At 49.1% G+C, this 23,993-nt stretch overlaps 3 protein-coding genes, 1 long non-coding RNA gene and 3 other non-coding genes across 13 annotated transcripts; 2 read left to right on the top strand and 5 right to left on the bottom strand.

Moving 5' to 3' along the window:
* Positions 1-11: 11 nt before the first annotated feature.
* LOC119812424 lies at positions 12-599 on the bottom strand. The gene is made up of 2 exons (XR_005285081.2): positions 369-599; positions 12-227 (listed from the first exon to the last, which is right to left on the bottom strand). It is a non-coding gene; the product is annotated as an uncharacterized LOC119812424 (long non-coding RNA).
* Positions 514-577, bottom strand: LOC119813816. Its single transcript, XR_005285264.1, has one exon. It is a non-coding gene; the product is annotated as a small nucleolar RNA SNORD42 (small nucleolar RNA).
* A 44-nt stretch (positions 600-643) lies between the features above and the next one.
* Rpl23a (ribosomal protein L23a) lies at positions 644-2,892 on the bottom strand. The gene is made up of 3 exons (XM_038327076.1): positions 2,794-2,892; positions 1,922-2,105; positions 644-839 (listed from the first exon to the last, which is right to left on the bottom strand). The coding sequence occupies exons 1-3, from the start codon at positions 2,816-2,818 to the stop codon at positions 659-661; spliced, it is 390 nt and encodes a 129-aa protein (XP_038183004.1). The 5' UTR covers positions 2,819-2,892; the 3' UTR covers positions 644-658.
* LOC119813830 lies at positions 933-1,004 on the bottom strand. The gene has a single exon (XR_005285276.1). It is a non-coding gene; the product is annotated as a small nucleolar RNA Z17 (small nucleolar RNA).
* Positions 2,177-2,245, bottom strand: LOC119813815. Its single transcript, XR_005285263.1, has one exon. It is a non-coding gene; the product is annotated as a small nucleolar RNA SNORD42 (small nucleolar RNA).
* Positions 2,893-7,046: 4,154 nt separating the features above from the next.
* Positions 7,047-10,651, top strand: Rab34 (RAB34, member RAS oncogene family). Of its 3 annotated transcripts, none has more exons than XM_038326878.1 (11): positions 7,047-7,134; positions 7,816-8,019; positions 8,220-8,311; positions 8,808-8,873; positions 8,961-9,062; positions 9,151-9,215; positions 9,347-9,398; positions 9,665-9,746; positions 9,831-9,921; positions 10,040-10,147; positions 10,241-10,651. In XM_038326878.1, the coding sequence occupies exons 2-11, from the start codon at positions 7,966-7,968 to the stop codon at positions 10,306-10,308; spliced, it is 780 nt and encodes a 259-aa protein (XP_038182806.1). In that variant the 5' UTR covers positions 7,047-7,134; positions 7,816-7,965; the 3' UTR covers positions 10,309-10,651. The 3 variants fall into 3 exon arrangements, with proteins under 3 accessions (XP_038182806.1, XP_038182804.1, XP_038182805.1); XM_038326876.1 differs by having other exon boundaries at positions 8,805-8,873; XM_038326877.1 differs by lacking the exon at positions 7,047-7,134 and adding an exon at positions 7,403-7,562 and having other exon boundaries at positions 8,805-8,873.
* Positions 10,652-14,374: 3,723 nt separating this feature from the next.
* On the top strand, positions 14,375-23,587 carry Proca1 (protein interacting with cyclin A1). 5 transcript variants are annotated; one of them, XM_038326764.1, is made up of 5 exons: positions 14,375-14,626; positions 20,212-20,295; positions 22,021-22,144; positions 22,372-22,530; positions 22,614-23,587. In XM_038326764.1, exons 3-5 carry the CDS (start codon positions 22,110-22,112, stop codon positions 23,266-23,268), a joined length of 849 nt encoding a protein of 282 aa, XP_038182692.1. In that variant the 5' UTR covers positions 14,375-14,626; positions 20,212-20,295; positions 22,021-22,109; the 3' UTR covers positions 23,269-23,587. The 5 variants fall into 5 exon arrangements, with proteins under 5 accessions (XP_038182692.1, XP_038182690.1, XP_038182693.1 ...); XM_038326762.1 differs by having other exon boundaries at positions 14,375-14,750; XM_038326765.1 differs by lacking the exon at positions 20,212-20,295.
* The last annotated feature ends 406 nt before the right edge of the window (positions 23,588-23,993 follow it).

The raw sequence follows: 23,993 nt of genomic DNA, 5'->3' as shown, positions 1-23,993 counted from the left end.
CAGTGACATGGTTCCAATGGAGTAAATATTTATTTTTTGCTCAGAGCTGGAAAAACACTTCCCAGCACCCACCCCATATATAAGCACTGTTACCTCAGTGTATACCACAGTACAGCAATGTCAGCAGCCCAACCAGAAAGCGGAAAAAAAAGACAAGCAGCATTATTTATGTTGAAAAAGTGTATATTTAGAATTAGCCGGCAGGACTCAGTTTAGATGATTCCAATCTGAAAAACAAACAAAAAAGGAGCTATGATTGTGGAGCTGTAATTGTTTAAGGTTAAATGAGCTGGGATGGCCAGATGGGGAAAGTGGGGAATACAGGCAGACCGAGTGTAGACACAGAACAGACTGGACAGGATGCTTACTTTGTTGGCAACATCCAGAGCATCATAATCAGGAGCCAACCGGACATACGCCTTCTTCTCTCCGTCGGGCCTGAGTGGAGAAGGAAGCCCTAGTTGAGTGCTCTTCCAACCCCCACGCCCTCCACACTCCTCCCCCCTCCCTCTGCGGCATCAGGGGTTCCTTTGCTGGTGTCATTCTTTTCCAAACATGAGTTTTCCATCATTTGCGCAAAGGGGGTAAGGGTCACCAAGAAACCAGGGGATAGTTAAGCAAAAAGTAAACCCACACAGCCCTTCCTGACTGGCCCCACTCACCTTATGAGGGTGTTGACTTTGGCCACATCGATGTCGTAGAGTTTCTTCACAGCCTGTTTGATCTGGTGCTTGTTGGCCTTGACGTCCACAATGAACACAAGTGTGTTGTTGTCTTCTATCTTCTTCATGGCTGACTCGGTGGTCAGGGGGAATTTGATGATGGCATAGTGGTCAAGCCTAGCAAGGATGGGAGGAACAAAATGGAGTAAAACTGCTGCTGACCAGTATTCAAGAGTGGTACACTTTGGAGCTCAAGTCTAGGAAAGAGTAGGTGCATCAGACAATAAAACAGCAATCATCTTTATCAGACTTTGGTCGCTATACAGTGTCATCACATGCACCTGAGCTCTAGGGGCCAAACGCCCCAGAAATGGTCACCATTTGTGTGTTCTCTTCAAGGGCCCTCACCCTCACGCACATATAGCCACTCGAGTTCTACGTTAGCACTTTACTATGAGGCCAGACCCTCACACACAAATAGAGAAACTTGCTAGCTCTCATAGATCAGGACGGCCTTGTCTACAGATACCCCCCCCAGGCCTCTGCCTTCCGTGGGCCACCACTGCCCACCTTTTTTCCTTGCAGGTCTGAGAGACCAAGCTTTATTCATCCAAATACTTTTAGGTTGTCTTCCACTAAGCCAGATTTCTCTATATATCCCTGATTGTCCTGGAACTCTGTAGACCAGGCTGTCCTCAAACTCAGAGAGACCTGCCTGCCCAGATCTGCCTCCTGAGTGTTGGGATTAAAGGTGTGCACCACTACTACCTGGACAACTTTTGTTTTGAAGCCAGGTCATGCCTCACACAAAACTTCCTAACAGAAGACCAGGTGCCTCAAAACTACTGACCCCCATAGACACAGCCCTGCCGTGGCTTTTTCAGTAAACACATTTCTTCAATTCCTCCAAACTTCCTTTGAACAGCGTTAAGACTTGGTGTTAATTGAAAGTTTACTTCTATACAAGATTAATTAGGAGGGCATCACTGCCCAATGCAGATAAATTAATCAACCCACTCTCTCACTCACACGTGTTCCTTCCAGCAAGAAATGTCATGACACTTGGAACCCTAAGATAAGCACCATCTCTTTGAAGTATTCAAAAACTGATCACGTTAATAATTAACATACAAAGATCTCACGCCGCCACCAAAGCAGCACATTGGACAATTATGTGTTTTCCAAGGCCAACTGCTGTGTAGGTAGGTAATTATTAACCCTAGATCCCTACAACATACTAGTGGGTACGAGGTACTGACTTGTTCCTCCTGGGCGCGCTCTTCCGGGGGTATTTAGGCTGCCTTCGTAGCCGCAGGGTCTTGGGCCGCCGAAAGGTGGGCGATGTGCGAATCTTCTTCTTTTTGTGGCTGTGGACGCCTTTCAGCACTGCCTTCTTGGCTTTCAAGGCCTTCGCTTTAGCTTCCGCTTTGGGAGGGGCAGGAGCTGAGAGGGAAGAAATGTAACTTAGACTGCACCATTCATAAACTGATCCTTTCAGGCGGCCCTGTTAACACGCGCATCAGTGGTTCCTTTGAAGACATCATAAGTCTCAGGAGATTTCAAGTTTTATCCATCATATGCACGATATTGCAGGCGAAGATAATTAACCCGGAGTAACATCAACTTGGTGCAATTTTCCCGTTTTAAGTGGGGAAAAAAAAGAGCATCTCTTATAAGTATGGAGACACGGAGCGCCAACCTGCTGGGGTCTTTTTTTGGTTTTACGAGAGATGGTTTCTCTGTAGCTTTGGAGTCTGTCCTGGAGCTAGCTCTTGTAGACCAGGCTGCCCTCGAACTCAGAGACCCACCTGTCTCTGCCTCCCGATTGCTGGGATTAACGGCGTGAGCCACTACCGCCCGGCCATCCTGTGGATCTTAAGTAGCTTCCGAAAGCCAATGGCTTGGCGATCAGCGGCGAGTGATGCCGGCTGAGTGCCCTCTCCGACTCCCTTCACTAGAACCAGCCCATGCGGCTTGGCCCACGCGGTCCTCATACACTGTAGTGTGGGCCTAATCGCGACAGGAGCCCCAAAACAAGTCCCCCATGGATTAGCCCAGCGGCAACCTTCCCCGTGCGTCCGCTCTGCGGAGATCCCAGGCCAAGCCGCCACAGCCCCATGACGCTACAAACCTTCCTTCTTCGCTTTCGGCGCCATCTTGACGAAAAGGGTTGCCTACTCTCGTTCCCATGAGCTTATACGATGAAGTCTCATCAGAGCCTCGCGATAGCTTATACATAACGCTGATTGGGTGATCGATAGTATGGGGATTCCTGGGAATTGCAGTTCCACTTAATTTCCTAAAGAGCGAAATCAAGCATGCGCTACTCGTCCTTTCGAAAGGCCTTAAGGCTTCTTGGGAGTTGTAGTTTTTTTTTTTTTTTTTTTGAAGACAAGGTTTTTGTTTTGTTTTTTGTTTGTTTGTTTGTTTTTTGTTTTGGTTTTGTTTGTTTGTTTGTTTTTGTTTTCTGGGGGAATTGTAGTTTATATAAGATCCAAGTGTATTTCTCTAGGACTGATCCTGTGTGTGGTTTATAGAACCTGCTGGTTGAATCTGGTCCTTTCCACTTCATTTCTTGGACAATTTCCAGCGCTGGGGGAGAGGTTTGCCATTTCAGAAGCCAGTAACATTACCAACTGCGAAGAATACAGTTTGGGAGATTGGAAAGCCGCTCAGCAATTAAGATCATGTACTTCTCTTTCAGAGGACTTGAGCTGAATTCCCAGCATACATACCTCTGCGGGCACTCTGTGGCCAGAGACCCTCACGTGAACAGTATTAAAAAGAATTGTGTGTGTGTGTTTCCTACTTATTTTATTTTATCATGTGCTTTGATGTTTTGCCATGGATGTCAGGTTCCCTGGAACTGGAATTACAGACAGTTGTGATCTGCCATGTGGGAGCTTGGAGTTGAACCCAGGTACTCTGAAAGAGCAGCCAGTGCTCTTAATCTCTACACCATCTCTCCAGCCCTAAAAAGAATTTTTAAACTGAATGTGGATTGTACTTGTCTTTAGTTCCAGTATTTCAAGTCCAGCCTAGCTAGTTTGCATAGCAAGTTCCAGAACAGAGCTATATATAGAGATCCTGCCTCAAAAGAAGAAAAGAAAAAGAAAAAGAAAGCATTGAAATCTAATTTGTAGCTTGCTGTGGTTGCACACACTTTAATTGCAGCACCAGGAGGAGAGTCAGACAGAGCTCTGTGAGTTCAAGGTCAGCCTGCGCTACATTGCAATTTGCAAGCCAGTTATATATATCGAGGTTCCAGGGATAGATATGGTTTAGTTATTTATATATCTAATAAATAGGGGCTGGAGAGATGACTCAGTGGTTAAGAGCACTGGTTAATCTAGCAGAGACCGGGGTTCAATTCTCAGCACCCACATGGCAGTTCACAGCTGTCTGTAACTCCAGTTCCAGGGGATCTGACACCTTCACACAACTGCACATAAGATAAAGTTAAATAAATTGTTAAAAAGTATAAGTAGATGATAGTAGATATAGATAGATGAAACCTTTTGTAGGCTTACCCAAAATCCCAGCACTCTTGAGACAAAAGATTGACCCAAAGTCAAGGCTCTACGTAGTAAGTTCTACACCAGCTAGCACTACATGTAGTGAGGCTGTCACAACTATAAACAGTACAAATAGACTGCAACGTGACCAACTATAGAGGAGAAACAAAGCTGGATGGTGTGAAAACAGGATTTTCTCTAACTTCTCCATATGACATCTGTGTGAAATCGAGGTTCCACGGATAGATATGGTTTAGTTATCACCACAGTGAATTAGTGGCCGATTAAAGAATGAAAGCATGAGATAAAGGAGAGTTCCAGAAGAGCTACAACACACACACACACACACACACACACACACACACACTTCTCCAAATAATTTTTTGTGTGTAATTTTTAAAGATTTTATTTGCGGGCAGTCATGGTGTTTATTTATGCCGGGTGGTGGAGGCCTTTAATCCAGAACTGGCAGGCAGAAGCAGGAGGATCTCTGTGAGTGCTAGGACAGTCAGGACACAAAGAAAACTTATCTAGAAAAAACAAAAATAGGCCGGGCAGTGGTGGCACACGCCTTTAATCCCAGCACTTGGGAGGCAGAGGCAGGAGGATCTCTGTGAGTTCAAGGCTAGCCTGGTATACAGGGCAAGTTCCAGGACAGCCAGAGCTGTTACACAGAGAAACCCCTTCTTGGAAAAACGAAAAACAAACAAACAAACAAAAAAAACCAGAGAAAACAAAAAAACACGAAAATCCCCAAAGAAGGGGGCTGGAGAGGTGGCTCAGAGGTTAAGAGCATTGCCTGCTCTTCCAAAGGTCCTGAGTTCAATTCCCAACAACCACATGGTGGCTCACAACCATCTGTAATGAGGTCTGGTGCCCTCTTCTAGCCTGCAGGCATACACACAGACAGAATATTGTACACATAATAAGTAAATAAATATAAAAAAATCCCCAAAGAACATCACGCACCACTAACTGCTGAATCTTCCCACACCCCTTAATATTTTAAGCAATTTTATTTTATGTGCTCGAATGTTTTGCCTGCATGCATGTCTGTGCACATCTGTGCCTGGTGCCAGAGGAGACCAGCAGAGTGTACAGTCCCCTGGAACTGGGGTTACTATGACGTGAGCTGTGTATGTGTAAGTGCTGGGAACAGAACCCCTGCTCTCCCCCTCTGCAAGAGCCACCAGTCTTTTTAATCCTTAAGCTTTTGTTTTTTGTAGATCAGGATGAACATACAGAATTCCACCTGCCACTGCCTCCCAGTGCTGGGATCAAAAGTGTGTGCCTGGGCTGGAGAAATGGCTCAGTGGTTAAGAGCATTGCCTGCATTTCCAAAGGTCATGAGTTCAATTCCCAGCAACCACATGGTGGCTCACAACCATCTGTAATGAGGTCTGCTGCCCTCTTCTGATCTTCAGACACACACAGACAGAATAATGTATACATAATAAATAAATAAATATTTTTAAAAAAAAAGTGTGTGCCAACACACCTGGCCTTCTCTTATATTTTTTGAGACAGGCTCTCATTACCCAGTTCTGGACTGCCTGGAATTAGCAATGTAAATCAGGCTGGCTTCAAAAGCACAAAAATCTGCCTGCCTTAAAAAAAAAAAAAAAAAAAAAAAAAACTGCCTGCCTTTGCTTCCAAGTGTGAGTCCACCACACACAACAGGTCCCCTTACCACCACCACCACCACCACTACCACCACCACCACCCCTAGGCCCCTGAGACAGGGTTTCTCTGTGTAGCTTTAGAGCCTGTTATGGAACTCACAGAAATATGTCTGCTTCTGCTTCCTCCTAAGTGCTGAGATTAAAGGCCTGTGCCACTACTGACCATTTTTTTTCTTTTTTCTTTCTCTCTCTCTTTTTTTTTTTTAAATAAAAATCTTACTATGTAACCCAGAACCCAGTCTAATGAGTTTTGGAATTGCAGGTGTGAGCCACAGCTGAAACAGCCTATGATTTCTCCAGGACAGAGGTTCTCAGCCTTCCGAAGGCTGAGACCCTTTTATCACAGTTCCTCATGCTGTGGTGACCCCAACCATTAAATTATTTTCGATGCTACTTCATAACTGTAATTTTGCTAGTTATGATTAGTAATGTAAATATTTGTGTTTTCCTATGATCTTAGATTATTAGATATTGGATTAGAAGGATTGTGACCCCCAAGTTGAGAGCCATCACCCATCACTCTAGGATAGCCTAGTTTTTCCTGTGAGTAATTTCCTGGTCCTCACCTCAGAACTAGTTGTTCCTCTCTAGGACTGTATTCCATTCATCTTCACATCTTTAAATTTAGCTCCAGGGGCTGGAGAGATGGCTCAGAGGTGAAGGACACTGACTGCTCTTCCAGAGGTCCTGAGTTCAATTCCCAGTAACCACAATTCCCAGCTCACAACCATCTACAATGACATACGGTGCCTCTTCTGACATGGAGGCAGAACACTGTATTGTATATGTAATAAATAGAATCTTTAAAAAAATTTAGCTCCAGACATAAGTTTCCTTCGTGTGTGTGTGTGTGTGTAAAAAGTAAAAATTGTTCTGGTTTTGACAGTTCTAATCTGGGGAGAAAAAAGGTGAACACCTTTAGAAAGGGAGTCCTGGAGTCCCAGAACGGTGACTATTCTAGGAGACGAAATTCTACAGTCTACCTACATCCTCTACAGTAGGAGACTCGACGGAAAGACAACACATCTGAGATGTCTGGTCCTTGGTGGACACTTCGTTCCGATCTTGGCAGCCCCTGAAGGCCCTTGGTCCCACCTCTCAGGGCAGAAGGGCAAGCACGGGCAGACTCTATGAGTCATGTTCCAGGCCTAGAGTCGTGGAGGGTAAGCGCCGCCTCTCCTTGGGCCCCTTCTCTCCCCCTTTTCCCCTCGGCAGCTCCGGGTCTTGCCAGATGCTGCGCTACATTCACCGGTTCCCCATCACCAGTTCCGCTGGGTAAGGGGCCCCAAGGAAGATGCAGCCCCAACAGGGAGATGAAGGGGAGAGAGGCTTAGGGGATTCCAGTCTGAAAAGGCTCCAGCCTGGGTGGAGGCAGTCTTGTTGTGGGGTAAGGAATCTGGCCCGCGAGCTAGAGCCCGGGCAGCGCGCAGTAGAGAGGAGGGGGTTAGCGAGGGCCGCCACTAGGGCGGCTGCAAGCCCCGGAGCGGCTGGGTGCGGGGCAGGGGGCGGCCCTTCTCCAGGAATTTCCGGGGATCGTGTTACATCGTTCGCGAAGTGGGAACCGAGTGGGACGGCAGGCCTCGCCGCGGGTCCAGGGCCCTCGCCCCCTCCTCTCACCGTTGGCGGGCGTCGGCAGCGCCGCCCCTGCGCGCACTGACTCGGGGTGGCGGGAAGGCCCCGCGCCCCCAGGCCGCTCTGTTATGGTAGAGCCATCCCAGCCCCGAGTTGTCGTCGGGTGTCCGCGGCCCCGGGTTATCGTAGGAGCTATTAGACCCCGTGTCATTGTAGGGTCCGCGAGGGTCCGGGCTCCCCAGGACGCGACTCCCCGCCCACAGCTAGTGGCCGAGGGGTCTCCCCGCCCCCGAGTGGTCTTCGGAACGCCCCGGGCTCGGGTGATTGTGGGCTCTCCCAGACCCGGGGTGATCGTCTCATCCCCTTGGCCCACGGTGGTCGTAGCGTCTCCGAGGCCGAGGGCTCCAGCAGGCTCCCCGTGGCCCCGGGTGATTGTCGGTACCCCGCGGCCGCGGGTGATCGTCGGGTCCCCACGGACCAGGGCGGATCAGGCTTCCGCGCCTTCCCGGGGAACCCCGCAAGGCCGCAGACAAGATGAACATTCTGGCGCCCGTGCGGAGGGACCGCGTCCTGGCGGAGCTGCCCCAGGTAGGCACCAGGGCCACGTCGGGCCTCTGGCTGTAGCGGAGTGTGGGCGGGGAGAGGTGGCACCCGAGCAGTTGGATTGGGCCCTGCCCTGTCGCCCAGCAAGGCCCGCTGTTTCTGGGTGGTCCGCTTCTCACCCCACCCCCCACCCCTGGCTGCTTGGCTGCGGGACAAAAGCCCCATTCTCACAATGTCCCTCTCAGTGCCTGAGGAAGGAGGCCGCTTTGCACGTGCGCAAAGACTTCCATCCCCGCGTCACTTGCGCCTGCCAGGAGCACCGGACAGGCACCGTGGGGTGAGTTAGGGACACCCCTAACTTAAAAAAAAAATACTCAAGAAACTTTGAAGGCATTCGAATGACCCCTTTGAGGCTACATGGTTATTCCTCAGCTCTTAAGTTCTCCCCTTTCCTCTGAACGAGGTTGTTGCAAGCCTATGGAGAAGGCATCCATCATGGCGAGGTCATACACCTTCCATACAGCCTCTAGGCTGGAGCTGTGTGCAGCTCAGAGGAAGAGAAAGAGCACTTGTGTAACATGTATAAAACCCTGGGCCATCAAGACCCTCTTAGCCCCTCCCCAAAACACATACCCCAGAGAAAGAGAGGCGTGAATGTCCCTAATGTTAAACACTGCTCCCCAGCACATATGTCTGTCCAGGACCTCCCAGGCTTCCCATGGTAACGTAACTTTCTGCTTAGGTACAACTAGGCCCCAGTCAGAGTATTAGAACTCTCTAGAGTGAAAAGTTGATGTTCACTTTCTCTGTCCCTCTACTCCTCTGTCCAGCAGATTTAAAATATCCAAGGTCATCGTTGTGGGGGACCTGTCTGTGGGGAAGACCTGTCTCATTAATAGGTAATGGGATTCTGGTGCGTGGCTGGGCAAAGTAGGATCAGTCTCCGAGAGGTGGCCAGTGCTACAGGCTACTTGGTGCCTCCCTAGGTTCTGCAAAGACACTTTCGATAAAAATTACAAGGCCACCATTGGAGTGGATTTTGAGATGGAACGATTTGAAGTGTTGGGTGTCCCCTTCAGTCTCCAACTGTGAGTGTTCCCTCCACCCCTTCCAGCTAGCCTGTCACCCGGTTCTGCACACACCCTATTGTCTCAGTTCTACTCTCCTTTCTTGCAGTTGGGACACTGCTGGGCAGGAGAGGTTCAAATGCATCGCTTCCACCTATTACCGAGGAGCTCAAGGTATGGGTTCAGCCCTGGGATGCAGGCAGTCTAAGCGCATCAAGCTTCTGAGTAGACGGAGTGGGTAAGGGAAATGAGCCGCAGGCGACCGTCAGTCTGCCAGCCTGCAGCTGTTTCTGTCCCTCTTTCAGCCATCATCATCGTCTTCAACCTGAATGACGTGGCATCCCTGGAGCATACCAAGTATGTAAGGATGCCCAGCACACAGTGGGGAAATCCAGCGAGGGTGTAGAAAAGATGGTCAGGAAAAGAGGGTGTATCTAAGCTGTAGCTGAGCAGTAGGGCGCTTGCCAGCAACGCATGGGAAACTGGGATCAATCCTCTGAATAATGGAGGTGGGGGGGCAAAGGAAAAAGAAAAAGCAGAGCTGGTAACTGGACAAGGGAAAGATGGTGGATGGGGCCTGTCAGGCTCACTCATTCCTGACAGCCGTCCACCATCTGTGGCAGGCAGTGGCTTGCTGATGCACTCAAGGAGAATGACCCTTCCAACGTGCTTCTCTTCCTTGTGGGTTCCAAGAAGGACCTGAGTGTGAGTGTGCCAGTGGGAGGACGTCCCAGCTTGGTGAGGGGACCCACTCCCATCCCCCATCTGATGCTGATTTTACTCTCCCAGACGCCCGCTCAATATTCCCTAATGGAGAAGGATGCCCTCAAGGTGGCCCAAGAGATGAAGGCTGAGTTTTGGGCAGTATCCTCCCTCACTGGTGAGTTGGGGTCCCCAGTCTCCTGCTGTGTGTGCCCCCCTGCCCATCTCTCACCCCTGCATCTACAGCGGGGTCCATCTTGTTTCCCCTAAGCACTCATTTCTGCTCCCCATGTCAGGTGAGAATGTCCGGGAATTCTTCTTCCGTGTGGCAGCATTGACCTTTGAGGCCAATGTTCTGGCTGAGCTGGAGAAATCGGGGGCTCGGCGCATTGGGGATGTTGTTCGTAAGTGTTTACCCAGTTGAAGGTGACAGGCAGGGAGTAGGAAGAGTGAATGAACCTCCAATGCCTGCTTCATGTATTTCCCACCTTTTCCAGGCATCAACAGTGATGACAAAAACCTCTACCTGACTGCCAGCAAGAGAAAGGCCGCATGTTGTCCCTGAAGAGAGGACTGTCCAGAAACTGCCCATTCCTGGGGGACTGTGCCACCCCAACTGCTTCTGAGCTCAACCCCTGGACGTTTGCACTGACTTTTTACAGACCAAAGAGCCGCCCCTTAAAGACAGTGCCCCCAGAGGGTAACTGGGACCATGCTAGTCACTTCCTGCCCCCAGGTACCATGCCAAAGACTGGATGACCCCCTGTTCCTCTGGGGCTCTCCAGGGTGCCTGATGGGGGTCAGTGTTGCTGCTTTTGCTCAGCCTACTGGGCCCGTTATGTATGATGATGTATAACAATTTCAGCCTTATACTGTGCCTTATGCATTAAAATCTGTTATTAGCGTTTTCTGGGCTGGGTTTCTTTACAGGGGATAATAGATGTAGTGATTTAGGAACTGGAGCCCCTGTGGGGATTCTGTCTATTCTTGCTCCTAACACAGGGCTCACATTGGCTAAAACCTCAGAGATCAGGCTTTGGAGGACTGACTGTATCCTCTCAATCCTCATTGGGATAAAATCTGAATAACTAACCCTTTTTTCTTCCTTCCTTCCTCTCTGTCTCCCTCTCTCTTTGAGGCAGGGTCTCTTGTAGGCCAGCCTGACCTAGAAATTACTCTGTATCTGCGAACTGTGTGACAGTGTCCCTAGGTCCATTTGTCCCAGATAGGAAATTGATGACAGACTAAGGATATGTTCTCCAGCTTAGTGAACCAGTGAGTTTGATTCAGGTGACTTACAGCAGCATGGGTGAGCATCTTCTTCCAGGAGCAGAAATAGCTCCAGCCAAGCTGCATCACCCAAAGCTACCCCAGTATGAGTGCCAGCTTATGAAACCTGGAGCTTACTGCAATCTTCAGGCAGCTGAACAGGTTGGAGGAGCTTTCTTCCAGCCAGTTCAGCTTGTCTAAGAGTGTCTCTTAAGCAGTCCTGACTTAAATATGCTCAGTTTCAGGGACTTCCTGAAGTCTTTGAGTTCTTTACTTCCTGAGCTTAAGAAAACTTCCTGCAGAACATCCTATGTCCTTTAAGGGGTTTCCCTCTAAGATGGAAGGGTTTTTGTTTGTTTCTTTTACTTTTTTTGGTTTTTCGAGACGGTTTCTCTGTTGTAGCTCTGTGTGTGGCTGTCCCGGAACTTGCTCTGTAGACCAGGCTGGCCTCGAACTCACAAAGATGTCTGCCTCTCGAGGGCTGGGATGAAAGATGTGCACCATCACCACCCAGCTAAGATGGAGGGTTTTATGTCAAATAAAATTGCTACATAACACTTCTCCCCCTCCTTGGACTCTTAAACCCTTTCTGCCCCCCTTTCATAATGGTCCCTGAGCCTTGGAAGAAGTGATATGGAAATCTGACTATGGTCAATTAACTCCAGTGGGATGCTGATGTCTTTTATTTATTCCCATCTTTCAGAGCACAGCTGGTAACAAGTCTTGGCAGTATTTCTTCTGCTGTAAAACACAAGTGGGGAAAATGGAGAAAATGACTTACAGTCATAAATGTTGGGAAGCAGCTTAGCTGGGACATCATTCTCTCTCTTGTTTTTGGTTTTTCGAGACAGGGTTTCTCTGCAGCTTTAGAGCCTGTCCTGGAGCTAGCTCTTGTAGACATCATTCTCACTTACCAAAGCAATAGCTGTTGGCATTCAGGAGGCATAGGCAAGTGGATCTCTGTGAGTTCAAGGCCAGCCTGGTCTACAAGAGCTAGTTCCAGAACAGGCTCCAAAGCTACAGAGAAACCCTGTCTTGAAAAACAAAACAAGGGGGCTGGAGAGATGGCTCAGAGGTTAAGAGCATTGCCTGCCCTTCCAAACGTCCTGAGTTCAATTCCCAGCAACCACATGGTGGCTCACAACCATTTGTAATGGGGTCTGGTGCCCTCTTTGGCCTGCAGGCATACACACAGACAGAATATTGTATACATAATAAATAAATATTAAAAAAAAGAAAAAATAGCTGTTGATTTTCCACAGGGGCCTATGACTTCTCTGACCATAGGTTTTATCTAAGGCCCATATTAGATGTGAAGTTTCCTTTTTGGAGCAGACTTGGCATAAACCCAATCAAAAAAATTGTTTTATTCATAACTGCTATCCACTGCTGCACTAGCTGACACAGCGTGCCTGCGTAACCCACAAAGCATGCAGAATTCACAGCTGAGTAGGACTTTAGGCCATGATTCACCCCAGCAACCTCTGTGGCACTTTATGGTACTACAAGAGCTAGACCACCGGTAGGGGACGTCTTTTGGCTCAGTCCTAGACTTATTTCTCCAAGTTCTGTAACCAATGCGTGACATCAGTAACAACAGGGTCTTTCAGTTCAGTTTTGGAATGTCACTGGCAGCAATGGTCATAGTCCTATTGTCTTAGAGGCTTTGTGGGTCTCCCTGGCCAACAACTCCTGTGGAGGTAATCCACCCCTAGCTCTAGGGGTTTACATTTATTTATTTTTGAGACAGGGTTTCGTGGTTAACCCCACGTGACCTGGACCTCAGATATCTACCTGCGTCTGCCTCCCAATTAAAAGGCACAATGACACATGCCATCTTACCTGGCCTTGTCCCTGCTTTTCTTATTTATTTATTTATTTATTTATTTATTTTTTGGTTTTTCGAGACAGGGTTTCTCTGTGGCTTTGAAGCCTGTCCTGGAACTAGCTCTTGTAGACCAGGCTGGTCTCGAACTCACAGAGATCCGCCTGCCTCTGCCTCCCGAGTGCTGGGATTAAAGGCGTGCGCCACCACCGCCCGGCTCTTTTTCTTTTTTTCAATATTATTATTATTATTATTTGTTTTTTTCGAGACAGGGTTTCTCTGTAGCTTTGGAGCCTGTCCTCTTGTAGCCCAGGCTGGCCTCAAACTCACAGAGATTCACCTGCCTCTGCATCCCAATTGCTGGGGTTTAAAGGTGTGCGCCACCACCGCCCAGCTTTATTATTATTATTATTATTATTATTATTATTATTATTATTATTATTATTATTATTATTATTATTATAGTTTAGGTCTTTCTATATAACCCTGACTGTCCTAGAACTCACTATGAAAGCCAGGCTGTCCTCAAACACAGATCTGCCTGCAAGTGTTTGGATTAAAGGTGAGCACCAGGACTAGAGAGATGGCTCAGTGGTAAAGAGCAATGACTACTCTTTTAGAGGACCCGGGTTCAATTCCCAGCACCTACATGGCAGCTGACAACTGTCTGTCTGTAACTCCAGGATCCAACACCCTCACAAAGACCAACATGCTTGCAAAATACCAATGCACATAAAAACAAACGAACGAACAAATAAAGGCTAGCACACCACTGCCCAGCTGTTCTCTGTTTTTTGAGGTACACATATTCTGGTTTGGGGAGCTGCTTGGAGGGAAAGTGGTATGTGCTGTGTAGAATGTCTACAAAGTAGCTCTCATTCATTCATTCTGTCTTGTGTCTATTTTCCATCTCTGTTCCCACAGCTCTGGGTTCCTCCTTGTACAGAGCTGGTTAATTCAGCGTGCATGCGAGAAGCCACCTCAGTACTGGAGTGCTCCCTGGGGCCTGAGTGTAGAGTTCCACCGTCTGCATGTGTGGGTGCACATTGTTAAAATAGTTCTGTGTATTGTGTGTAGACTTTTGGCATCACTGTGTGTGATGTATAAGTGTGCATGCTGTGTTTGAGGGTGTAAAGGGTGTGCACTGGGACGAAGTTACCATGAATGTAGGCCACCTTACTGTCTGAACAGGAAAATGAGCTGTATGGAACCTAGGACTAAGTGACCTTTGGGACTGGGAGAAACCTGAAGGGTGGAACTGGGGTGGATGGGTCTAGTGGTCTGGGAGTGTGGGGAGGTATCGTACAGACTAGAAGAGAGCCAGCATGTCTTCAAGCAGACCCAAAGCCAGGACATCGCAAGGCCAAGTTCAAGAAGACTGCTCTCTGAACTGTCAGGGGGCGGACCTCGTGGACGTCCCGGCCTCCGAAGGCGGGGCAGGTCCACAAGGGCAAAGGCTCTTGAGATTGGAATGGGCGGGGCGTACCTGCTGGGGGCGGGGTTTCGGTAGGGTTTTTCTAGAAGCAGGGATCAGCAAGGAGCTAGGCATGACATGTGATCTGTAAGGCAAAAGCAGGTATTGGCGTTGAGGGCGTGACGAAGGGTCCTGGAAGGAGTTTAAGATCCCGGATGTAGAACACGCCTGACGCTTAGACCCGGGCTGGAAGATAGGGAGGGGGGAGGCGGGCTGAGAGCTGGGCAAGCATGAGGCGGAGCTAAGGGCTGGACTGGAGCTTACTGCTGGGCCGAGGGCTCCACCAAGCTGAGATTCAACGTTGAACTCTGCGAGGTAGAGTTCTGTGGAAGAACTGGGCTGACAGCGATGTGGGTCAGGACGACACTAACGATTAAAAGATGGACTGAGGAAAAGAGTGGCTGCAAAACTGACATTTGGGACGAGAGCGAGAGCACCGGTAAAGGGGCGGGGCGGAAGGCTGGGGGCGTGGCTGGGTGGGGCTCTGGAAGACCTCTTGCCTTGACCTGAAGCAAACGCTCCGGAGTCAAAGCTTAAATGTTGAGCGTCAGGTTGCCCGCCGCCGACCTAGCCTGCTGCCCCAGAGGCGGGAGGCTCTGACAAGAACCCACCCATCCAGCCGGGGCTGGACAATCGGTTCCATTGACCTTGAGGGCAGGAAAGAGTCCGAGGGTTCCACAAGTGACATCATAATCACCTCCAAGATGGGTCCCTGAGCCTAGGAGACATTTCCCGGAAGACTCACTGCCCCTCTCTTGCAGCCTCCTCTTTGGTTTCTTGTTTCATCCTTCCTACTGTCTCCTTTTGGCGCTATGGTGCCCATTCTCTGGGCCTCAAAGGAGGGGAGGGGTTTCGCAGGACAAGGAAGACCTCTACAAATGAGCATACAAATGAGTGAGTTTGAGTTAGACCCTTGCTACCTGTTCCAAGGAAGAGACCACAGCTTTTCTCCTCCTTTCAAACCATTACCCATCCTCATTCTGTTGCAGGAGCTCTGGAGTACTGCCTTGGTCACTGCTCCCCTCTCTCCTCTGTAGACAAAGGGGCAGACTGCCTTCCTAAATCCTCTTTCCCTCCCAAACAGCTGATGCTATCAGCATCTATTAAGGGTATTAGTGGGACATGAACAAGCTTCAGTCCCACACAAATCCTGTTCGTAGTGACAGGAGGAAGGAAAACCAACAGTTTGATCCTGACCTAGACGCAGGCCCTTACTGGAATGACTTTAGGATTCAAAATAAATAGGGGAGGCTGTGGATCATGATTAACAAAAAATCAGAAGTGAGGAATTAGCAATGATAGGGATTACACACAAGTGCTTTAGGGGATGATGATTTAAGACTCAGTTCTGGAGCTTGTATGTTTCCTTAGCTAACAAAGCACACAGGCTAGGAAACCGAGAAGACCTGGGCTTTACTTCTGCATCTGCTGTCTATTACCTTTCATCCTGGGCAGGTCACTTCGCCTCTCTGGGTCTGGGTCCCTTGCTATACAATTTTTAGTCACACTTTAAAGATTTATTTATTATGTATACAGTGCTCTGCCTGCATGCACCCCTGCAAGCCAGAAGAGGGCGCCAGATCTCATTACAGATGGTTGTGAGCCACCATGTGGTTGCTGGGAATTGAACTCAGGACCTCAACCTCTGAGCCATTTTTCCTGACCCCTAAGTCTAGGACTGTGAAAGTGTACATCTTGGGAAACCATCTCCCCCAGAAAAACTCCCAGGAGAGCTGAGGGCCAGAGTTGTAGCTAAGGATGCTTGCTTAGCTTGTGTGAAACCCAGAGACTTCCCCTACGTTTTCCACAACACAGCCCCAGTCAAAGTAAGTAAATAAATAAAGTGAGCAGGGAGGCTCCTGCTAGTGACTCCAGTTCTTGGGACAGGAGAACTACTATAAATTCAAGGCCAGCCTGGGCAATGTGGGGAATTCTGGGCCAGCCTGTTGTCTAAGCTGCCTTTCTAAATGCCACTCCTCTTCGATTCTGTACCTCTTCCTCCTGCCACTATGTGAAATAGATCTGTATGAAATGATCCCAAAGATAAATGTATAAAAAGATAAAACATAGTACCCGAGTTGAACCAGGGATAGACTCTCTAGTGCCTCTTTGTGGCTCAAATAGTGAATTTATGTATTCCAGTAGGAGACTGAATACATACACTCAGTCAGCCAACAAAGACTGAGCTATTTCTGGATACAGAGGCGGATGAAATACGGTTATTATTCTTAAGGAGTAAATACAGGAATGTCTTTCCTAGAACCATGGTAGCAGGTCAGAGGGCACATAAAACACACACACACACACACAATTAATTCCACTTGGACAGTATTGGTGTTTGAGACAAGGTGTTGCTGTATAGCCCAGGTTAGCCCTCCTGCCTCAGTCTACCAAGTTCTTGGATTACAGATGTGGGCCATCATGGGCGACAACATTTTCCCATGAGCTGAGCAGGTCACATGTGGGAGAGAGGCAGGGGAGAAAGTAAAGTGAGGGATGGGAGAAGCTGTCCGTGAGGACAGAACTGGGTTCTGGGTCCTACTGGCATGATAAGAAGTCCACACTTCATCGTGAAGGAAGGGCAGAAGCCAGGCCTGGTGGCACATGCCTATGATTCCAGCACATGGCAGGAAGAAGAGAAGCCGCCAGTTGGTACTCTATAAAACTCAGCTTGGCTGTATGGCAAGGACTGAAGGCAGGCAGTGAGGACCACAGCTGGGGAGATCAGGCGGGAAGTTGTGGCTGTATCTTAGGTCAGAGATGGTGGAGTTTGAGCTTGGTTTTGTGGCTCAAGCCTTTAATCCCAGCACTTAGGAGGCAGAGGTAAGCAAGTCAGGCCAGCCAGGCCTGCACAGCGAGACTCTGCCTCAAAAACAACAAACAAGCAGAAAGATAATAGGGGTCTAAGGGAAGGCACAGGAAGGTGGAGGGGTAGACCAATACGGCATGGGAGTGCAAGGCTTATCCCTTGATTTCTAGCAGAAATGTATGGTGCTTTCTGAAAAGGGTTAACTACGGGAAACACATGGGGAGCAGGAAGATGATTGGTGGGCTGGGGGTCACAATTACTTTTTGTTGTTGTTTTTTTTTTTTTTTTTTTTTTTTTTTTTTTTATTTTTTACAGTGCATGTTGTTGTTTTTTGAGACAGGATTTCTCCTTAGCTCTGGAGCTTTGGAGCCTGTCCTGGAATTAACTCTGTATATCAGGCTGACCTCAAATATACAGAGATCCACCTGTCTCTGCCTCCTGAGTGCTGGGATTAAAGGCGTGCGCCACCATTGTCTGGCGAGTCCACTCTTAATAATGCTTGAAGTTTTAGCTAGAGCGATAAGACAAATGGGGGAAATTAAAGGAACATAAATATGTATCATTATTTGGAGATAACCCTATACATAAGAGACAAGCAGGTTCCTACCAGAAAAGCATAGTAGAGCTGATACTTTCAACAAAGTAGCTGTTTATAAAATTAGATTACAATAGTAGCCAGTAGTGAGATACTCAGCAGGAACAGGCTCTTGCCACCAAGCCTGATGACTGGAGTTTGATCCCCAGAACCAACAGGATAGAAGGAGAGAGCAGATGCCTACAGGTTGTCTTCTGCCCTCCACATGCGCACTATGGCATGCCCACACACGCAGACTCACAAATAAATGTGGGGAAAATAAGGACATAACCTCACTCACAATGACCTGAAATAGCAACAACAAGAAATCCTTGGAACAAGCCTGATCCAGGATGTAATGATCTCAACAGCTGAAACTTTAAAACACTGAATAAAGGAAATAAAGACACGAAAGGATGAAAGACCTATTTTCTATGGAAGAATTAATACTATGAAAATGGCAAATTTTATCAAAAGCGGTCTACAGATTCAGTGTAATCCAAATTAAAATTTCAACGTCATTCTTCACGGAAATGGAAAATAAAAGTCACATGGAAGCACAAAACCGCTAGCAGCTAAAGCAGCGCTGACGGCAATGCCGGAGGGCTCACCACGTCTGACTTCAAGCAAGGCCACAAGCCATAGTAACAAAATCACACAGCACGTGCTCACAATATACACACACATCAGTGGAATATAATAAAGCAAGCCAGGCGGTGGTGGCGCACGCCTTTAATCCCAGCACTAGGGAGGCAGAGGCAGACAGATCTCTGCGAGTTTGAGGCCAGCCTGGTCTACAGAGTTCCAGGACAGCCAGGGCTACATAGAGAAACTCTGTCTTGAAACAAAGATGAGGGCTTTCATGGAAGTCCAAGGAAGAGTTTGCGAGGGAGTAACTGGCTAACAGTTCAGAGGAAAAGGCTGGGGCTGGAGCTGAGATGTTGCTAGCAGCCTTGGTCAAGGCTATGCTGATAAAGGGGCAGGTCGCTGAGAAGGAACATGAGTCTGAGTTCACTGGAGGTGGGCCTATAACCCCCTTAATTACTGCCTCATGGAGTTGCTTGCTGAATGTTAGTGAATGAATGACTTGAGAAGGAAAGGGAGGAAATGCATATTAGAAAAAGGGCTGGAGTGTTCCATTTGAAAATGTTCAGAGCGGGTCTGGAGAGATGGCCTAGTGGGTGAGAACACTAACTGGTCTGCCAGAGTGACCATATGACTGCTCGCAACTCTCTATAACAATAGAGGGTTTCTCTGTGTAACAGCCCCGGCTCTCCTGGAACTGTGGAACTCTGTGGACCAGGCCGGCCTTGAACTCACAGACATCACAAGTGCTCGCATTAAAGGCCCACCAGCTCCAGGCTATAACTCTAGTTCTTAGGCCTCCTTCTGGCCTCCACAGATACTATACACATTATGCACAGACACTTACCCAGGCCCAACAACCATGCACATAAAAATAAACATCAAGGGGCTGGAGAGATGGCTCAGAGGTTAAGAGCATTGCCTGCTCTTCCAAAGGTCCTGAGTTCAATTCCCAGCAACCACATGGTGGGGCTCACAACCATCTGTAATGGGGTCTGGTGCCCTCTTCTGGCCTGCAGGCATACACACAGACAGAATATTGTATACATAATAAATAAATAAATAAAAAAAAAAAAAATAAACATCAAGAAAAGAAAGTGTAGCCTGTCAAGGAGAAGAGTAAAGAGGGAGGCTTGGAGCACCATAGGACACTGGGCACCTCTTTCCCAGGCTGGAGCTGCAGAGGGTAACAGCAGTGCTGTAGAAATTTTCACAAAGCGTTCAGCACTTAATGATTTTTTTTTTTGAGACAGGGTCTCCCAGTGTAGCCCTATCTGGCTTAGAACTTGGTATGTAGACCAGGCTAGCTTTAGAGGAAGATAACCTTGAACATCTGACTCTGCTCCTAGGTGCTGGGATGACAGTATGCCTCAACAGCTGGCTCCGTGCATCTCTGATTCCTATGGTTCAGTGGCAGAACACTTGCTGAGTATGTTTGAGGCCATGGGGTCTATCCTATGGAACCCTACAAACAAGTGGTCTGCCCAGGCTCTCCACACCTCGGACCAGTCTGGCCCTATCCTCCCTGCCTAATCACTACAGTTCCGCTCAAGTTCACAGTCCTCACCCTCCAGTCTACCCTACTCTCTCCCCCAATTTTTTTCTTTCTTTTTTTGAGACAGGTCGCTTTGGGGGCCTGTTCTAGAACTAGCTCTGTAAACCAGGCTGGCCTCTGCCTCCCGAGTGCTGGGATTAAAAGGCGTGCGCCACCACCGCCTGGCTCTCTTCCATTTTCACACTGCTGCCATGAACCTTTTTGCTCTCTCCTGGCCTCTCCCCTTCAGTTCTGGAGAAGTGTGGCTTGGTTCTTAAATCCCTGCATCCCCAGGATATATATCTGGGCCCAGCATCCTAGCATCTTAGAAAATGTTTAGTGACTGAATGACATGGGGAGGTGGCTGTTGTCACTGCTGCCGTTTTGTACTCTCTCAGATATAAGCAGGTTTCCCAGCTGGAAGAGAAGACATCTGGCTAGTGTGGAGTCCAGCAGTGATGTGTCTTCCTTCTCCTCTGAAGGTGGGTCCATGCGACCTATGGCCCCCAGAGGCTACATTACCCCTATTTGTGAGAGCTAACATCTTGGAGGAGGGAAGGGCTCTCAGTGGGATCACTCAGGTGTCCCAGGGTCCAGTGAAACGGCTCAACAAGTAAAGGTGCTTGCTGATAACCTGAGTGTGACCCCAGGAGCCATATGGTAGAGAACCCAGCTGCCCATCCTTTCTTTGTCTTCTGCAATGCTGGAGAAGGCCCTGCCTTGAGTCCTCATCACCCCTGTCTTTGGTAAAATACTTTGTGGTCACAAACATGAACTGAGTCCTTGTAACCCTGCATAATAGCTATCCCTGTCCCATTTTGTGGGTAGGAGAGGCACAGAAAAGCAAATTGTCAAGTGAAAGAGCCCCAAACCTCAGGCATGACTGACTCTAGGCTCAGAGCATATGCCTCTATGCTGCCCTTTGCCTCAATTTAAGTGCCAAAAAAAAAAAAAAAAAAAAAAAAAAAAAAGCAGGGGCGATAGTCCAAGCTCCTGCTGTACACATCCCTTACTTTCCCTGGGGAGAAGAGGCATGAGAAAGTGGGTGAGAGGTATTCTGGAATCTCTAGGGAGCCTCACAGTCTTGTGGGGGAAAGGGAAAGAGGAGAGCAGAAGAAAACCTCAGACCACACGGCTGTCTTCTCATGCTGCCTGATGTCCTGCCCAGCTCTGCCACTCCCAGGAGCTGGATAAAGGCATAATCACCAAGGGCTCTTGGGGGGAAGCCAACCACAGCCTTCCAGCCTGGATGCGGAACTCATCACTTCCCCTGTAGGGCTGTTCCTCTGTGAGACGTGGGGCAGGAGACATGTTTACCTTTTAGACGGGTGCAGAAATCAGGGGCTGCCTGGAACCCTAAGCAGGGTCAGAGATGGAACACTGGGAGTCCCATGGAAAACCCACGTAGCTCAGTAAGAAGTGGGAACCTTCCCCAGTCTCACAGACCGGCATTAAGTTGGGGCAGGTTGTTCAGCATTCTGTGGTTCTGGGATATTTAAAGCAGCCTCCCCACCCAGGTTGGATTTCTCTGAGTAGTCTTGACTGTCCTGGAATTTTCTCTGCCGACCAGGTTGTCCTCAAACTCAGAGATCCACCTGCCTCTACCTCCCGAGTGCCACCACCCAACAGCTTAAAGCAATTTTAAAAAAGCCTTGATGTGTGGCCGTGGTAGCATGTGGAGGGCAGAGGACAACCTGCAGGAGCTTGGTTTCTCCTCTTATGCCACCCACTGAGCACCTTCCAGCCCGAGACAAGGGTTTTGACTAGTAAAGAGCAGGGGAGAATGAGGAGAAGTGAGGAGGTGAAGCCAGGGAGCAGAGGAGCCAGAGCAGGTAAGGAACGTGCTGTCGAGGACCCACTGCCACCCACGCAGGAGGCTGCCAGACAAGGCCATGGCCATTCCCTACCCACACTGTGGAGTTGGAGAGGGCCTGGGACAGTGGATTCCCCAGAAGAGGAAGTGACAAAGGCAATACAGAACAGCAAGGGAAGCCTGGCAGGGATCCTCTCTATCCCATGTGTGGCAATATTTCCCCGACATTATCAGCGCAGTGGATAAGAGGACAGGGCAATGCAGAGAAATGGAGTTAAGTCACCATGTCACCACCTCTGATGGTAGCAGTTGTTGTTGGGGAACTACATAGTGGGGGAATGCAGTGTGGGTGTGATTGGCTGCCTCCCAATGACCCGGATCCCTCTTCCCTCAGGTGACTGCGAGGACACTGACAGGTGCTGCTGGAAACACCAGCAGTGTGTCATCCACCCCTTCTCGGACTGTGGCCATCACAAGCAGCACATGCACACCGTCAGACACTGCAACTGTGAATCTAGGTGAGGGCCCCCTTCATGGGGGACCCATCCCCTTCAGGTTCCCCTCCAGCCTTGGCCTGGTGCAGCCAGCCTAGCCCCAGCTCTTAAACCCTGCTCGGCTCCAAGAACAATGAATGGGGAGCTCTCTTGGCAGCCTGGGCCAGGCCCAGAAGCAGCTGGCTGTCCCTCTGGGCCCCTGGGGAGTCATGGAGGTATGGGAGCCAAGCTGAGAGTCTGGTGTATGGCAGGCTGAAGGACTGCTCAGAGAAGACAAATACTAGCAGCTCCCGAGATGTAGGCCCGACCTGCTCCAGAGATGGGTGTGCAACCTGCTTCAACATCATCCATACCCCTTGCTTTGAACTCATCCCAGAGGAAGAGTGTGTGGAGCGGATCTGGTACAGGTGGTGAGTACCAGCTGGCTGGTGGGGACAGGACTCCAGGGTGCCTGATTCAGCTTCATTCATTTCTTCCTGTCTCTTCCCCCCAGGTGCAAACGCTACAGACCCCTCTCTCTGGCAGTAATCCACCATCCCCATTCCATCCATCATACATGTAGGACAGGTGACCCAAATGAGGAGGAAGAGGAAGAGGAGGAGGAGGGGGAAGAGGAGGAGGAAGAGACCCCACCTCCCAGTCCAACTCAGTTGTGTCCCACTGACATACCTACTGACCCAGACATCAGGCCAGTCACCAGGGCTCCCGACTCAGCAGCGCCCATCACCATCTGGCGTTCTGAGAGCCCCACAAACAAGAGTCAGGAGGGCAAGGTCATCAAGAAGATAAAGAAGAAAAAGGAGAAAGAGAAAGACGAGGAGATGGTGGACGAAAAGGCAAAACAGAAGAAAAATGTCAAGAAGGGCAAGTTAACTAAGAAGAAAAGCCCAATGAAATCAGAGTCTTCCCCTCCAGAACTAGTCAGGACATCAGAGTCCAGCCCAGAAAGCCGAGAAGAGCCAGAGAGCGAGGACAGTTATGAACGGAATAAAGAGGGGCGCTTCAATGAAAATATTGTGGAATCAACATCGCCCAAGAAGAAAGAAAAGAGCACCGCCCAAACCAAAAAGAATGGGACAAAGACCTTACAAAACAAGAAGACGAGCAAGAGAAAATCTCCCCCAGTGTCCAACCCCAATCTCAGTTGAGGCCAGGGCAACCAGAGTGAATAAATCAAGCCTGTAACTGACCCCTACTGCTATTCTCTCTCCCTCCAACAGGGCCTCTTTTTGGGGGAGGTGGCTGGCTCTGGGCCTACTAGAGCCAAGGGACCAGAGGTCAGGGGGATTCTCAAGGGACAATCCTATGTTCAAGGAGGAAGTCTATGTCTATGGAAGTTAGGTAGGAGGGAGAGAGAACCCACCTAGGAGCAGGTGGCAGAATCTGTCTAGGGAGGGAGCGGATGTTGGAGACCAGCGCTATTTGTGAAACTCCTGTGGTGGGCAGCACTATGCAGCGCCACCTTCAATAAACTGAACCTGCTGCTCACTTGGCCTGCCTGTCCCTCCTCAAGTGGCCCAAGGGAAGGGCTGTAGCACCACAGAGGACACAATCTTCCCAGCTGGTGGAGCCCCTTGCAGCAGACCTGCTATGCTGGAGAAAGTAGAGAGTTCCAGGAGAAAGCCAGCCCTTTCCCACCAACACAATCAAAGGGTGAAGAAAAGCGGGTATGAGTTCAATGCAGGCACCAGTGGCGACTCAGCAGGGACAAAGAAGGGAGGCTTTACTTTCCCACACTGAATCACTGCGAGATAAAGCCTCAGACACACAGAATAAAGAAGGCTGCGGGCAGAAGGAACCAGAGCCAGGGTGCTGGCTGATACTGAGCCAGGAAGGGAAAGGGGTGGGAAATAGTCCCTCTCCCATGGCCTGA

This window comes from Arvicola amphibius, chromosome 4, assembly GCF_903992535.2.
Source record: "Arvicola amphibius chromosome 4, mArvAmp1.2, whole genome shotgun sequence".
NCBI classification, from domain to species: Eukaryota; Metazoa; Chordata; class Mammalia; order Rodentia; family Cricetidae; genus Arvicola; species Arvicola amphibius.
Note: the sequence above shows the minus strand (reverse complement) of the source record. Positions and strands in the feature narration are given on the sequence as shown.